General features: G+C 44.2%; 1 protein-coding gene across 1 annotated transcript in view; it reads left to right on the top strand.

The window, feature by feature from the left end:
* The window catches only part of LOC106581696 (nck-associated protein 5), a 151281-nt gene that overhangs the window by 107452 nt on the left and 27406 nt on the right, over positions 1-16423 (top strand). Inside the window, exons 8-10 of the mRNA XM_014163934.2 lie at positions 3727-3900; positions 4062-6973; positions 14656-14773. Of these exons, the coding sequence (XP_014019409.1) occupies positions 3727-3900; positions 4062-6973; positions 14656-14773 (3204 nt within the window). The remainder of the gene's footprint in view (positions 1-3726; positions 3901-4061; positions 6974-14655; positions 14774-16423) is intronic.

Consider the following 16423-nt stretch of genomic DNA (forward strand, 5'->3'; position numbering starts at 1 on the left):
TAATGTCACAAAAACCCAGAAGACAGCTAAATTCAGCACTAACCTTTGATGATCTTCATCAGATGACAACCCTAGGACATTATGTTATACAATACATGCATGTTTTGTTCAATCAAGTTCATATTTATATCAAAAAACAGCTTTTTACATTAGCATGTGACGTTCAGAACTAGCAAGCTTCCGGGGAATTTACAACAATTTACAAAATTACTCACGATAAACGTTCACAAAAAGCATAACAATTATTTTAAGAATTATAGATACAGAACTCCTCTATGCACTCGATATGTCTGATTTTAAAATAGCTTTTTGGTGAAAGCACATTTTGCAATATTCTAAGTACATAGCCCAGCCATCACGGGCTAGCTATTTAGACACCCGGCAAGTTTAGCCTTCATGAAAATCAGATTTACTATTACAAAAGTTTGATTACCTTTTGTTGTCTTCGTCAGAATGCACTCCCAGGACTGCTACTTCAATAACAAATGTTGGTTTGGTCCAAAATAATCCATCGTTATATCCGAATAGCGGCGTTTTGTTCGTGCGTCCCAGACACTATCCGAAATGGTAAATCAGGGTCGCGGGCATGGCGCAATTCGTGACAAAAAAATTCAAAATATTCCATTACCGTACTTCGAAGCATGTCAACCACTGTTTAAAATCAATTTTTATGCAATTTATCTCGTACAAAAGCGATAATATTCCGACTGGGAATCTCCTTTTCGGCAAACAGAGGAAAAAACACAAAGACGGGGGCGGCCACTGCACGCGCCTAAGCCCACAGTCCCTTGATCGGCCACTTGAGAAAGGCGATAATGTGTTTCAGCCTGGGGCTGAAATGACGACATTCAGGTTTTTCCCGGGCTCTGAGAGCCTATTGGAGCCGTGGGAAGTGTCACGTTACCGCAGAGATCCTTTGTAATGGGATGAGATGTCAAAGAAAGACAATAAATGGTCAGACAGGCCACTTCCTGTAAAGGAATCTCTCAGGTTTTGACCTGCCATTTGAGTTCTGTTATACTCACAGACACCATTCAAACAGTTTTAGAAACTTTGGAGTGTTTTCTATCCAAAGCCAATAATTATATGCATATTCTAGTTACTGGGCAGGAGTAGTAACCAGATTAAATCGGGTACGTTTTTTATCCAGCCGTTTCAATACTGCCCCCTATTCCCAACAGGTTAAAGAAAAAAATAAGCAAACACGTGTGGGAGACTCCCCAAACATATGGAAGAAGGTACTCTGGTCAGATAAGACTAAAATTGAGCATTTTGGCCATCAAGGAAAACGCAATGTCAGGCGCAAACCCAACACCTCTCATCACCCCGAGAATACCATCCCCCACAGTTTTTCATCGGCAGGTACTGGGAAACTGGTCAGAATTGAAGGACTGATGGATGGAGCTAAATACAGGGAAATTCTTGAGGAAAACCTGTCTTCCAGAGATTTGAGGCTGGGACGGAGGTTCACCTTCCAGCAGGACATTGACCCTAAGCATACTGCTAAAGCAACACTCGAGTGGTTTTAGGGGAAACATTTAAATGTCTTGGAATGGCCTAGTCAATGCCCAGACCTCAATCCAATTGAGAATCTGTGGTATTACTTAAAGATTGCTGTACACCAGTGGAACCCATCCTACTTGAAGGAGCTGGAGCAGTTTTGCCTTGAAGAATGGGAAAGAATCCCAGTGGCTAGATGTGCCAAACTTATAGAGACATACCCCAAGAGATTTGCAGCTGTAATTTCTGCAAAAGTTCGCTCTACAAAGTATTGACTTTGGGGGGGGGTGAACAGTTATGCACGCTCAAGTTTTCTGTTTTTTTTTTGTCTTATTTCTTGTTTCACAATTAAAAATATTTCCAACCTTAAAAGTGGTAGGCATGCTGTGGAAATCAAATGATACAACCACCTCCCAAAATCTATTTTAATTCCAGGTTTTAAGGCAACAAAATAGGAAATGGCCAAGTGGGGTGAATACTTTCGCAAGCCTCTGTATGTACAGTTGAAGTCGGAAGTTTACATACACCTTAGGCAAATACATTTAAATTCAGTTTTTCACAATTCCTGACATTTAATCCAAGTACAAATGTCCAGTCTTGGGTCAGTTAGGATCACCACTTTATTTTAAGAATGTGAAATGTCAGAATAATAGTAGAGAGAATTATTTATTTCAGCTTTAATTTCTTTCATCACATTCCCAGTGGGTCAGAAGTTTACATACACTCAATTAGTATTTGGTAGCATTGCCTTTAAACTGTTTAACTTGGGTCAAACATTTTGGGTAGCCTTCCACAAGCGTCCCACAATAAATTGGGGGAATTTCAGCACATTCCTCCTGACAGAGCTGGTGTAACTGAGTCAGGTTTGTAGGCCTCCTTGCCCACACATTTTCTATAGGATTGAGGTCAGGGCTTTGTGTTGGCCACTCCAATACTTTGACTCTGTTGTCCTTAAGCCATTTTGCCACAACATTGGAGGTATGCTTGGTGTCATTGTCCATTTGAAAGACACATTTGCGGCCAAGCTTTAACTTCCTGACTGATGTCTTGAGATGCTGCATCAATATATCCACATAATTTTCCTGCCTCATGATGCCATCTATTTTGTGAAGTGCACCAGTCACTACTGGAGCAAAGCACCCCCACAACATGATGCTGCCACACCCGTGCTTCACGGTTGGGATGGTGTTCTTCGGCTTGCAAGCGGTGGTCATTATGGCCAAACAGTTCTATTTTTGTTTCATAAGACCAGAGGACATTTTTCCAAAAAGTACAATCTTTGTCCCCATGTGCAGTTGCAAACCGAAGTCTGGCTTTTTTATGGAGGTTTTGGAGCAGTGACTTCTTCCTTGCTCAGCGGCCTTTCAGGTTATGTCGATATAGGACTCGTTTCACTGTGGATATAGATACTTTAGTTCATGTCTCCTCCAGCATCTTCACAAGGTCCTTTGCTGTTGTTCTGGGAATGATTTGCACTTTTCGCATCAAAGTACATTTATCTCTAGGAGACAGAATGTGTCTCCTTCCTGAGCGGTATGATGGCTGCGTGGTCCCATGGTGTTTATAGTTGCGTACTATTGTTTGTACAGATGAACGTGGTACCTTCAGGTATTTGGAAATTGCTCCCAATGATGAACCAGACTTGTGGAGGGATACACATTTTTTTGAGGTCTTTGCTGATTTCTTTTGATTTTCCTATGATGTCAAGCAAAGAGGCACTGAGTTTGAAGGTAGGCCTTGAAATACCTCCACAGGTACACCTGCAATTGACTCAAATGATGTCAATTAGCCTATCAGAAGCTTCTAAAGCATGACATAATTTTCTGGAATTTTCCAAGCTGTTTAAAAGCACATTCAACTTACTAAATGTAAACTTCTGACCCACTGGAATTGTGATACAGTGAATTATAAGTTAAATCATCTGTTTTTAAACAATTTTTGGAAAAATGACTTTTGTCATGCACAAAGTAGATTTCCTAACCGACTTGCCAAAACTATAGTTTGTTAACAACAAATTTGTGGAGTGCTTGAAAAACGAGTTTTAATGACTCCAACGTAAGTGTGTGTAAACTTCCGACTTCAACTGTTGATAGTACTATGGCCTCTTCTGCTGCACATTAATTGTTACTTTTTATCGTACTGAGCAGTAGGTGCCTGGATCACTATCTACTCTCCAGGGGCAGTAAAGATTGAATTGAATTTCTGAACGCACTCCTTATTTTTCAGGAGGTCCAACGGAATGGGAAGGCAGGTGTTCCTGCAGGGAGGTGGCCCAGCCTGCTGAGTCTGACCTGTCCACGCAGTAGCTGCAGTGGCAGTGAGGCCTCCTTATCCAGTGCCTGTAGTGAGTACTCCAGTGGCTCACATACTTGGGCAGAAGGACGCGGCTCCACCAAGCAGGTGAGTCTCCCAGTCTGATCTTAAACAAATTGCTGTTGCGTACAGTGAAGTAAACTTGTAATAAGTTACTATGCAGGAAGGTTCCTCAACATTCATCAATGAATTCCAATGTCTTATTTTTTTCTTGTTGATAACTAAATTTTCTTTCTCTTTTGTAACAGTCTGCAATAAATCGAGAGAAGAGGATGAGTGCAACTTATTGCTCTGTCTCAGCAGAGCAGCCGGACCTAAGCTGGAAAGAGGGCCACATTCTGAAGGGCCTAAGGAGGCTCCAAATGCGCAGCCCAGCTCCCCAGGAGCCATCTTCACTTGCCTCCACGTCACATTTCAAGAACTGCATGACCTCCAACGAGGGCATATACTCTCTAGGGGTCAAGTGTGGGCCCATAGGGGTACTGCCCGCATTGGCAAAGGGAAAGCCTTTCAAGCCAGGAGCAGGAGTCAGTACCTTAATCTCTGACTCGGACGATGCAGATGATGAATCGCCTCAATCCCCAGTCAGGGAGTCCTGCTGCCCACCCATCAAAGACACTCACCATCTGGAAGGACAGCCTGCGTCTGAATTGGGAATGGCACAAGGGGAAAAGAGCTTTACGGACTACAACTCCCAAGAGGAGCCTGTAAGACTCGTAAGAAGTACCAGCAACTCCCTCTCACCTATCAAAGACGTCTTCTTGCTCAAGGGTCCGACACTGAAGCCTGGACTTAGCCCAACGGCGACCCCTACAACTGTGAGTGGACTTGAGAATACAAACTGGATAGAAAAAGACAAGCAGTCTGCCTTTACAAACTGGAATGTTATGGACAATTGCAATTTGAGGCCAGAGAGTGTTAAACAGCCACAAGAAAAAGTTACAGACAAACAACTAGAGACAGGAGCTAGGGAAGTGAGACTACCCATTCATCATTCAGCATCCAGAGCTCTGAGTTGGGTTAGTGAGGTCAGACAGCGCAGTGCTTCCATGGATACGAAGCATTACAGAGAGCCGAACAGCCAGGGTGAAATTGATATCAAGGACTACACCATTTTGGAGTCCCGACAGAGGAAAGCAAAGCCTAAGGCCTGCAACTCAGCAAAGAAGGCCTTTTTCCTCCGAAGCAAGAGTGCGGACGGAGGCCCAGACCAGGCCACGCTGCACCAGCCTCTACATCAGAAGCTGATAAAGGTCAATCAAAGGTCCAAGAACCACTTGAACACTCCTGGGTCCAGTGGCCCTGGCACAAAGACTTACCTCAGCAAGGCACCTGGTCCAGCAAAGGCATCAGTACAAATGTTTGAGAAAGGTAAGAATGCTACTGGTGCAAGAACTTCAGGGCCACTTGAGAATACAGTACAGAGCTCCCCTTCTTCTTCACCTCAGAAACTGGTCAAGGTATTTAAGCCACCTGGGCTGAATGATTACCCCAAGAGTCCATCTAAAGTATCCCAACCAGTCTCCAAACTCCCATCAAGGAATGACTGTGCAGCAAAAGCCCCCAACTCCAACAATTCAGCCTGCTTTCCACTCAAACAGAGACAGCAAGACCAGCACTCCGATCCCCCTCGCAATGATATCAAGTCCCTTTCTCCTCCACCCCCACCAGGTCAGACCACCTCCCTACTGATACAACCGGGTTATGACTCATTACCTCAGGCGCATAAGCCTGTGGTTCAGCCCCAAACCTCTTGCACCGTGAAGGCAACCACCAGTAGCACCAAATCTCAGTCAAGTCATCATTCATCTATTTTACAAAAGCAAGCTCAAGCCCCCATCAAAATGCAAGACACTCGTCATATGGATCCCAAAATGGGCTCTGAGATGAAAAGGTCACCGAAACGGGTCCCTACCAAAGTTCACCATCCCTTACCAACTTCTACCCCTATTCAAGAATCTACGGAAACAGCCTATTCCCTATCCTCAATGAGCTGGACTGTGGCACAAGCCTCCCATCAGGAAAATAGTGTCCCCTTTGTGGTGCCAAACCAGGGCTGTTTACCTGTGTCCCAGCAAAGCAATGGTGAGCCACAAAGTACAGAGCTCTTACCTCAGGCCTCAGCATCTCTTCTCTGCCATGACATAGTTAGTAACTCTCAACATTCTGTGACCAGGGTAGTGAAGTCATCCATTCTTGTTGGCTCCAAAACCAATGAGTCAACCTCAAAGCCGGGCAACAACTCCACAGTTAACACTGCTACAAAGGGAGTGCAGACTTTTGAAAACTTCTACCAGGACACCTACACACGTCCAATGATGCACTGTGTCAATGCAGCTGTAGCCAAGGCTAGGAGAAATCTCAAGACCCGTTGTAGCTCACTAGAGGAGCCTGCACTCCCACCTACAGCAGCAGAGAATGGTGTAACTTTGGACTGGGGATTTGATGAAGAGGGCTGGCTATTCAAGCGCTCAGTCTCAGTCTCTACCCGGCCTCCTATCCACCCAGTTATGGGCATGAACGGAGCAAAGGCTCGCAGTCAAAGCTTCGGAGCACGTTACATGGACAGACCAAACGTCAGCAGGTCAGGAAAAGTCCGTACTCACATCAAAACTAACTCAGGAAGCTCTTTGAACTCTCTTGGTGATGTATTTTGGGGTAGTATGAGTTGCTCTAACAGCTACCATTGTCCCATGAACAGATCCCACGTTAACAATTTCATGATTGAGGAAGGCTTGCCACTACCTCCACATCTGGGGGTTTCCAGTGATCGATTTGATCTGAAACACAAGAGGTTAAACTCAACATCACATCTCCAGACTGAGAAACAGCTCTCTAGCACCTTCTGTGAACCCATCCATGGGGAACCAGAGAGGCAGTCCACCATCGAGGAGAAGGTCATGATGGGAATCAAGGAGAATTTGCAGAAATCTCAGGAGCAGGAGAAGACAACTGAAACTAAGCAGAAATCCATGTCATCCCTGGCAAACTGGTTCGGATTCCGCAAGAACAAGCTCCCTGCTCCGAGTGGCAAAAACGTAGATACTCAAAAGGAAAAGGAGCAGAAGAAGGAGCCAAAGCTTGGATCTCTCTTGGGTGGGAAGCAGGCAAAGTCCGACAAAAAGGAGAGGAGGAAAAGTGAAGGTCATCGAATGGACAGGTAAGGCTTTTATATTGTTTAGGTTAGGTAGCTGAGAAGTCATGTTGACTGTTTTACTGCTGGGAAAATAATGTTTTTGAGAGGCACCAAGACAATGTAACATTTCATTAATTACAAAATAATGCTTTGCTTTATTGAAATGCGTTGGTCATATTTACCACAAAGGCCGAAATATACTGTCACTTTTCACTTAAAGTTGATTTTGATATTCGTAACCAGAGATGCAGTAATGATTAAAATCAATGAAATCCAACATCAGATTCTCTGCTTAAACCCCCTAGAGTCGATTGACGCACCTGTGCATCAATCTAAGTTGCATTACATTAAAATCCCCATCAAAATCCGTCAGTTTAAACGAGAGATCTGTTTGTTTTGCATTGGATGCGCCTCAATCCATCAAAACCACTAGTATCGCAATTCCTCATCTGCGGTCTAAGGTAGCAGAGCTAGAGCTGTGTTATTCAGCCCATGAGACATTCCAAAAATGTGTCTTCTCACCTTAAATGTCTGTTGCGTCCGAACGGTTTGGCCTACAAACTCAGTTTTGCTCTACGGCCCCCACAAGTGTCAGTAGACTCGTCTAAAGTCGGTACGGTCGATGTACCAATTCTATTTGGTAGCGTCCGGATCGTTTGAGCTACAAACTAATGGGACTCCACTGTGGAAAGGGGAAATTACTTTTGTTTTTCTCTACGACCCCCACAAGTGACACAGGACACGTTTGGAGGTAACCGGTACCGGTTAAGAAAAAAAAAATGAAAGTATGAAGGTACAATAGTCTGTGCCTGACCAAAAAGAGGTTCAATATGTGTGTATATATATATATATATATATATACACAGTTGAAGTCAGAAGTTTACATACACCTTAGCCAAATACATTTAAACTCAGTTTTTCACAATTCCTGATATTTAATCCTAGTAAAACTTTACTGTCTTAGGTCAGTTAGGATCACCACTTTATTTTAAGAATGTGAAATGTCAAAATAATAGTAGAGAGAATTATTTATTTCAGCTTTTATTTATTTCATCAGATTCATTCCCAGCGGGTCAGAAGTTTACATACACTCAAATAGTACTTGGGTCAAATGTTTCCGGCAGCCTTCCACAACCTTCCCAGAATAAGTTGGGTGAATTTTGGCCCATTCCTCCTGACAGACCTGGTGTAAATGAGTCAGGTTGTGCGTGCTTACACACGCTTTTCCAGTTCTGCCCACAAACTTTCAATAGGATCGAAGTGAAGGCTTTGTGATGGCCACTCCAATACCTTAACTTTGTTGTCCTTAAGCCATTTTGCCACAACATTGGAGGTATACTTTGGGTCATTGTCCATTTGGAAGACCCATTTGCAACCAAGCTTTAACTTCCTGACTGATGTCTTGAGATGTTGCTTCAATGTATCCACATAATTTTCCTGCCTCATGATGCCATCTATTTTGTGAAGTGCACCAGTCCCTCCTGCAGCAAAGCACCCCCACAACATGATGCTGCCGCCCCCGTGCTTCACGGTTGGGATGGTGTTCTTCGGCTTGCAAGCCTCCCCCTTTTTCCTCCAAACATAACAATGGTCATTATGGCCAAACAGTTCAATTTTTGTTTCATCAGACCAGAGGACATTTCTCCAAAAAGTATGATCTTTGTCCCCATGTGCAGTTGCAAACCGAAGTCTGGCTTTTTTATGGTAGTTTTGGAGCAGTGGCTTCTTCCTTGCTCAGTGGCCTTTCAGGTTATGTCGTTACAGGACTCGTTTTACTGTGGATCTAGATCATTTTGTACCTTTTTCCTCCAGCATCTACACAAGGTCCTTTGCTGTTGTTGTGGGATTGATTTGCACTTTTCGCACCAAAGTACGTTCATCTCAAGGAGACTGAACGCTTCTCCTTCCTGAGCGGTATGACGGCTGCGTGGTCCCATGGTGTTTATACTTGTGTACTATTGTTTGTACAGATGAATGTGGTACCTTCAGGCATTTGGAAATTGCTCCCAAGGATGAACCAAACTTGTGGAGGTCTACAATTTTCTTTCTGAGGTCTTGGCTGATTTCGTTTGATTTTCCTATGATTTTTCCTATGAGCGAAGATGTACTGAGTTTGAAGGTAGACCTTGAAATATATCCATAGGTAGACCTTCAATTGACTCAAATGATGTCAATTAGGCTATCAGAAGCTTCTAAAGCTATGACATCCTTTTCTGGAATTTTCCAAGCTGTTTAAAGTGTATGTAACTTCCGATTCAACTGTATACTGGCGTAGCCAAAAGTTTTGAGAATGACACAAATATTCATTTCCATAAAGTTTGCTGCTTCAGTGTCTTTAGATAATTTTGTCAGATGTTGCTATGGAATACTGAAGTATAATTACAAGCATTTCATGAGTGTCAAAGGCTTTTATTGACAATTACATGAAGTTGATGCAAAGAGTCAATATTTGCAGTGTTGACTCTTCTTTTTCAAGACCTCTGCAGTCTGCCTTGGCATGCTGTAAATTAACTTCTGGGCCACATCCTGACTGATGGCAGCCCATTCTTGCATAGTCAATGTTTGGAGTTTGTCAGAATTTGTGGGTTTCTGTTTGTCCACCCGCCTCTTGAGGGTTAACCACAAGTTCTCAAATGATTAAGGTCTGGGGAGTTTCCAGGCCATGGACCCAAAACATTGGATTTTTTCCATGAGCCACTTAGTTATCACTTTTGCCTTATGGCAAGGTGCTCCATCATGCTGGAAAAGGCATTGTTTGTCACCAAACTGTTCCTGGATGGTTGGGAGAAGTTGCTCTGGGAGCATGTGTTGGTACCATTCTTTATTCATGGCTGTGTTATTAGGCAAAATTGTGAGTGAGCCCACTCCCGAGAGAAGTGGCTTCTTTGCTGCCCTTCTTGACACCAGGCCATCCTCCAAAAGTCTTCGCCTCACTGTGCATGCAGATGCACTCACACCTGCCTGCTGCCATTCCTGAGAAAGCTCTGTACTGGTGGTGCCCCGTACCCACAGCTGAATCAACTTTAGGAGACGGTCCTGGTGCTTGCTGGACTTTCTTGGGTGCCCTGAAGCCTTATTCACAACAATTGAACCGCTCTCCTTGAAGTTCTTGATGATCCGATAAATGGTTGATTTAGGTGCAATCTTACTGGCAGCAATATCCTTGCATGTGAAGCCCTTTTTGTGCAAAGCAATGATGACGGCACATGTTTCCTTGCAGGTAACCATGGTTGGCAGAGGAAGAACAATGATTCCAAGCAGCACCCTCCTTTTGAAGCTTACAGTCTGTTATTCGAACTCAATCAGCATGACAGAGTGATCTCCAGCCTTGTCCTCGTCAACACTTACACCTGTGTTAATGAGAGAATCACTGACATGATGTCAGCTGGTCCTTTTGTGGCAGGGCTGAAATGCAGTGGAAATGTTTTTGGGGGATTCAGTTCATTTGCTTGGCAAAGAGGGACTTTGCAATTAATTGCAATTCATCTGATCACTCTTCTTAACATTCTGGAGTATATGCAAATTGCCATCATACAAACTGAGGCAGCAGACTGTGAAAATTAATATTTGTGTCATTCTCAAAACTTTTGGCCACGACTGTACACTACCGGTAAAAGGTTTTAGAACACCTACTCATTCAAGGATTTTTGTCTATTTTTGTCTATTTTCTACATTGTAGAATAATAGAGAAGACATCTGTAACGCCCTGGCCATAGAGAGGGGTTTTTAGTTCTCTATTTTGGTTAGGCCAGGGTGTTACATGGGTGGGCATTCTATGTTTATTTGTCTATGTTAGTTTGTTTCTTTGTTTGGCCGTGTGTGGCTCTCAATCAGGAACAGCTGTAGTTCGTTGTTGCTGATTGGGAGTCATACATAGGCAGCCTGATTTTCCTTTGGGGTTTGTGGGTGATTATTTTCTGTTTAGTGTGTTCCTGACAGAACTGTTGCTAGTCGTTTTTTTGGTTTCTTTTGTATAGTGTTCATTCGATCATTAAATTCTTTCATGATGAACACATCCTCCGCTGCACCTTGGTCTCATTTGAACGACGGCCATTACAGAATCACCCACCAGAAAAGGACCAAGCAGCGGAGGAAGGAGCAGCACCAGGAGAAGAGCGTTCAGGATTCCTGGAAGTGGGAGGAATTACTGGACGGTAAAGGACCCTGGGCTTAGGCTGGGGAGTATCGCCGCCCGCAGTGGGAGATCGAAGCAGCGATAGCTGAGAGGCGCTGGTATGAGGCAAGGGAGCGCAACAGGCACGAGAGGCAGCCCCCCAAAAAATTGGGGGGGGCACACGGGGAGTGTGGCAGAGTCAGGTTGGAGACCTGAGCCAACTCCCCGTGCTTACGGAAGGCAGCGTAGTACTGGTCAGGCACCGTGTTATGCGATAAAGCACATGGTGTCCCCAGTACGCGTGGAGAGCCCGGTGCGCTACATGCCAGCCCCCCGCAAGTGCCATGCGAGCGTGGGCATCGAGGCAGGTCGGCGTGTTCCAGCTCAGCGCATCTGGTCTCCGGTGCGCTGTCTCAGTCCAGGCTATCCTGCACCGGCGCTGCGCACTGTGTCTCCGGGGCGCCGGGAGGGCTCAGTTCGGCCTATGCCTGCGCTCCGCCCGTGCCGGGCAAAAGTGGGCATTCAGCCTGGAGTATGGGTGGCAAGCCTATGTACCAGAACTCCAGTGCTCCCCCACAGCCCGGTTTATCCTGTGCCTCCTCCCAGGACCAGGCCTCCAGTGGGTCTCCCCATCCTGGTACACCCTGTGCTTCCTCCTCGGACCAGGCCTCCTGTGGGTCTCCCCAGCCTGGTGAGTCCTGTGCCTGCGCCCAGAGCCAGGCCTCCTGCATGTCTCCCCAGCCTGGTGAATCCTGCGCCAGAGCCGCCCGCCAGTCCGGAGCCGCCAGAGCCGCCTGCCAGTCCGGAGCCGCCAGAGCCGCACGCCAGTCCGGAGCCGCCAGAGCCGCACGCCAGTCCGGAGCCGCCAGAGTCGCCCGCCTGTCCGGAACCGCCAGAGTCGCCTGCCTGTCCGGAGCCGCCAGAGTTGCCCGCCTGTCCAGAGCCGCCAGAGTCGCCCGCCAGCCGGGCGCTGCCAGGGTCGCCGCCAGGGTCGCCCGCCAGCCGGGTGCCGCCAGGGTCGCTCGCCAGCCGGGCGCAGCCAGGGTCGCCCGCCAGTCCTCCGGCGCAGCCAGGGGCGCCACCTAAGTGGGCTAAGCCGAGGGTGGAGCGGGGTCCACGGCCCGTACCAGAGCCGCCGCTGTAGGAAGGCCCACCCGGATCCTCCCCTTTAGTGTCAGGTTTTGCGGCCGGAGTCCGCACCTTTGGGGGGGGTACTGTACCGCCCTGGCCATAGCGAGGGGTTTTTAGTTCTCTATTTTGGTTAGGCCAGGGTGTTACATGGGTGGGCGTTCTATGTTTATTTTTCTATGTTGGTTTGTTTCTTTGTTTGGCCGTGTGTGGCTCTCAATCAGGAACAGCTGTAGTTCGTTGTTGCTGATTGGGAGTCATACATAGGCAGCCTGTTTTTCCTTTGGGGTTTGTGGGTGATTGTTTTCTGTTTAGTGTGTTCCTGACAGAACTGTTGCTAGTCGTTTTTTTGGTTTCTTTTGTATAGTGTTCATTTGATCATTAAATCCTTTCATGATGAACACATCCTCCGCTGCACCTTGGTCTCATTTGAACGACGGCCGTTACAACATCAAAACTATGAAATACACATATGGAATCATATAGTATCCAAAAAGGTTTTAAACAAATCAAAATATATTTTATATTTGAAATTCTTTAAATAGACACTCTTTGCCTTGACAGTTTTGTACACGCATGGCATTCTCTCAACCAGATTCATGAGGTGGTTACCAGGAATGCATTTCAATTAACAGGTGTGCCTTCTTAAAAGTTAATTTGGGGAATTTCTTTCCTTTTTTAATGCATTTGAGCCAATGAGTTGTGTTGTTACAAGGTGGGGGGGAGGGGGGTATACAGAAGAGAGCCCTATTTGACTGCTTTGCACACTCTTGGCATTCTCTCAACCAGCTTTACCTTGAATGCTTTTCCAACAGTCTTGAAAGAGTTGTCACATATGCTGAGCCCTTAGTGGCTGCTTTGCCTTCACTCTGCAGCCCGACTCATCCCAATCCATCTCAATATGGTTGAGGTCGGGGGATTGTGGAGGCCAGGTCATCTGATGCATCACTCCATCACTCTCCATCTTGATAAAATAGCCCTTACACAGCCTGAAGGTGTGTTGGGTCATTGTCCTGTTGAAAATAAATGATAGTCCCACTAAGACCAAACCTGATGGGATGGCACATTGCTGCTGAATGCTGGGGTAGCCATGCTGGTTAAGTGTGTCTGGGATATATTTAGAATTCAAGGCAGTGTCACCAGCAAAGCACCCCCACACCATAACACATCCTCCTCCATGCTTTACGTTGGGAAATACACATGCGGAGATCATCCGTTCACTCACACCGCATCTCACAAAGACACGAAGGTTGGAACCAAAAATCTCCAATTTGGACACCAGACCAAAAGACACATTTCCACTGGTCTAATGTCCATTTTCTTGGCCCAAGCAAGTCTCTTCTTCTTATTGGTGTCCTTTAGTAGTGGTTTCTTTGCAGCAATTCGACCATGGAGGCCTGATTCACAGTCTTCTCTGAACAATTGATGCTGATGTGTCTGTTGAACTTCGTGAAGCATTTATTTGGGCTGCAATTTCTGAGGCTGGTAACTCTAATGAACTTATCCTCTGCAGCAGGGGTAACTCTGGGTTTTCAATTCCTGTGGCTGTCCTCATGAGGGCCAGTTTCATCATAGCGCTTGATGGTTTTTGCAACTGCACTTGAAGAAACTATCAAAGTTCTTGAAATGTCCCGTGCTGACTGACCTACATGTCTTAAAGTAATGATGGACTGTCATTTCTCTTTACTTATTTTAGGTGTTGGACTTGGTCTTTTACCAAATAGGGCTATCTTCTGTATACCACCCCTACCTTGTCACAACACAACTGATTGGCTCAAACACATTAAGAAGGAAAGAAATTCCACAAATTAACTTTTAAGAAGGCATACCTGTTCATTGAAATGCCTTCCAGGTGACCACTTCATGAAGCTGGTTGACAGAATGCCAAGAGTGTGCAAAGCTGTCAAGGCAAATGGTGTCTGTTTGAAGAATCTCAAATATAAAACATATTTTGATTTGTTTTACCCTTTTCTGGTTACTACATGATTCCATATGTGTTATTTCATAGTTTGGATGTCTTCACTATTATTCTAGAATGTATAAAATAGTAAAAATAAAGCAAAACCCTGGAATGAGTAGGTGTTCTAAAACTTTTGGACTACCCCAACATCTTAGTCTGAAGAATTAAAGATACTGAGTTCTCCATTTTAAGTCATACTTCATGTACACCTAACAATCCCCACTTGACTGAACTATCAAACAGATCTCTTCATATCTTTCCTTGAGGTGATTTATTGCCCCAGATATCTTAAGCCATTTTTTATTGAGCGCTGTTAGAAACATTTATAATTCTTCTAAGTCCTGAGACCAGTTCTGACACATTTCAGACACTTAGCACAGTGAGAATTCAAGAGGTAGGCAGCGGCTACACAGTATACTTTATTATCTGGAACACCCTGGGCATGTTGAGTAAATATGAAAGATACGTTGATTATAGTGGTCGAGTGAACCTGTTTTCTTTCAGCTCGGTGGGGAAAAGAGACTCCCAAGATGCATTTCTCCTCTGCCTCTCGATGGCCTCCCAGGGTGCCTCAGTTAACAGCAACATGCAAGGACAAACTGACATCTGTGGGGACACAAAGGTACATTCCATTTTACCCGGAATGCAGAGAAGGACTGTGTTGTCGCTTTAGGGACAATTTCATTAAGATTTTAGTCAGCGCAGGGATTAAATTGTAACTGGAATTACAATTGAGAACTGCTCAATACATTTTATAGGCATTTTCCCATACAAATTCTATGTCCAATTACTTTCCTGAATACGACGTGTCAATTAAATGTCTAAGGATTGTTATTGAATATGCATGTCTCTGCATGGCCAGTTATAGAAAACTGTATTTCTGTGTGACAATTTGTGCCAACACCACTTTGCATTGACCTTAAGTAAGATAAGGGAATTATATTAACATTTAACTGTGCTAGTTAATTTCAACCTGTCAGTAGCCTAGATCCTCTGAAAGACTTGCAATCTCTTCCCTAACACTAGAAAACACCAGTTCTGAACGGTAGTATTTCTGTATAATACCACAATCTATACAGAAAGGAAGTGAAGCGAAATAAATACTGTTTTATCAAAACTGACCTCGCAAGGTCCCATCTAATGGAAAAATAGAAATGTGAGATGAATTCAAGAAAAAAGCAGTGGGTGACCGAAGGAAAGGAAAATATGAGAAGAATATAAAGGACCCAGGAAGATATGTGGCAGATCAGATGTATATGGAATTAGGGTGAGAGATTAAAAAACTATGAGACAGGAGAGGAATCGGAGAGAGAGAGAGAAATTTGTAACAAAGATTTATAAATAAAGACACACCCATGAAACAGAACAAAACTTTAATGGGTTTCACAGGTTGTGTGAATCACTCTAACACACGTTCACGCATGTAACATGCTTCCACACATACATGCACACAAACATGCAGGAGATACTGGAGATACTTAATGTAGATACTGAGGAAAATCTATGGACTATTTAGATACAGTATCTACAAACATTCACAGGCAGTCTTGATAATGGAGTGATCATTAGAATGAACATTGCTTAGAAGCATTTTCAATGACAGTCCATCATTGTCCTGATGTGATTCAGATAAATATTGTTAGCCTGTTGCACAAATAGATAATCTAGACAACTTAAATATCAATTGAATTAGTTTATTAAATTTGTTTTTCCCACCAAACTTAACAAAAAGTCTGACCGCCGTTGTTCAATTAGATTACCGAGGGGTGAAAATAAGTCAACAATGACAATTTCTGTGAGATTGTGCTTTACAAAGAATTCAAAACATGTCTTAACATAGAAGAGTCAATGAAAGAGGAAATTTGAGTCAGCCAATCAGGGACTCTGTCTGCGTTTGTAAGGAATACATTCATACCACTTTATAATCATAGATTCAAACCATGATGGTAGATTGCAAACCACAAATTAAATATAAAAGATGTAATCACAAGTATAGAAAACTCATTTTATTTTTTTATTTTTATTTAACTAGGCAAGCCAGATATGAACAAATTCTTATTTACAATGACGGCCTATGAACAGTGGGTTAATTGCCTTATTCAGGGGCAGAATTACGTTTTACCTTGTCAGCTCAGGGATTTGATCTAGCAACCTTTCCGTTATTGGCCCAATGCTCTAACCAGTAGGCTACCTGCCGCCTCATCTATTTCTTTACAATTCACAGAGCCCAATTTAGTCCTCTGTTCCATACAGGTATAATTATTCTCTCTTC

This window comes from Salmo salar, chromosome ssa21, assembly GCF_905237065.1.
Source record: "Salmo salar chromosome ssa21, Ssal_v3.1, whole genome shotgun sequence".
Lineage (NCBI taxonomy): Eukaryota > Metazoa > Chordata > Actinopteri > Salmoniformes > Salmonidae > Salmo > Salmo salar.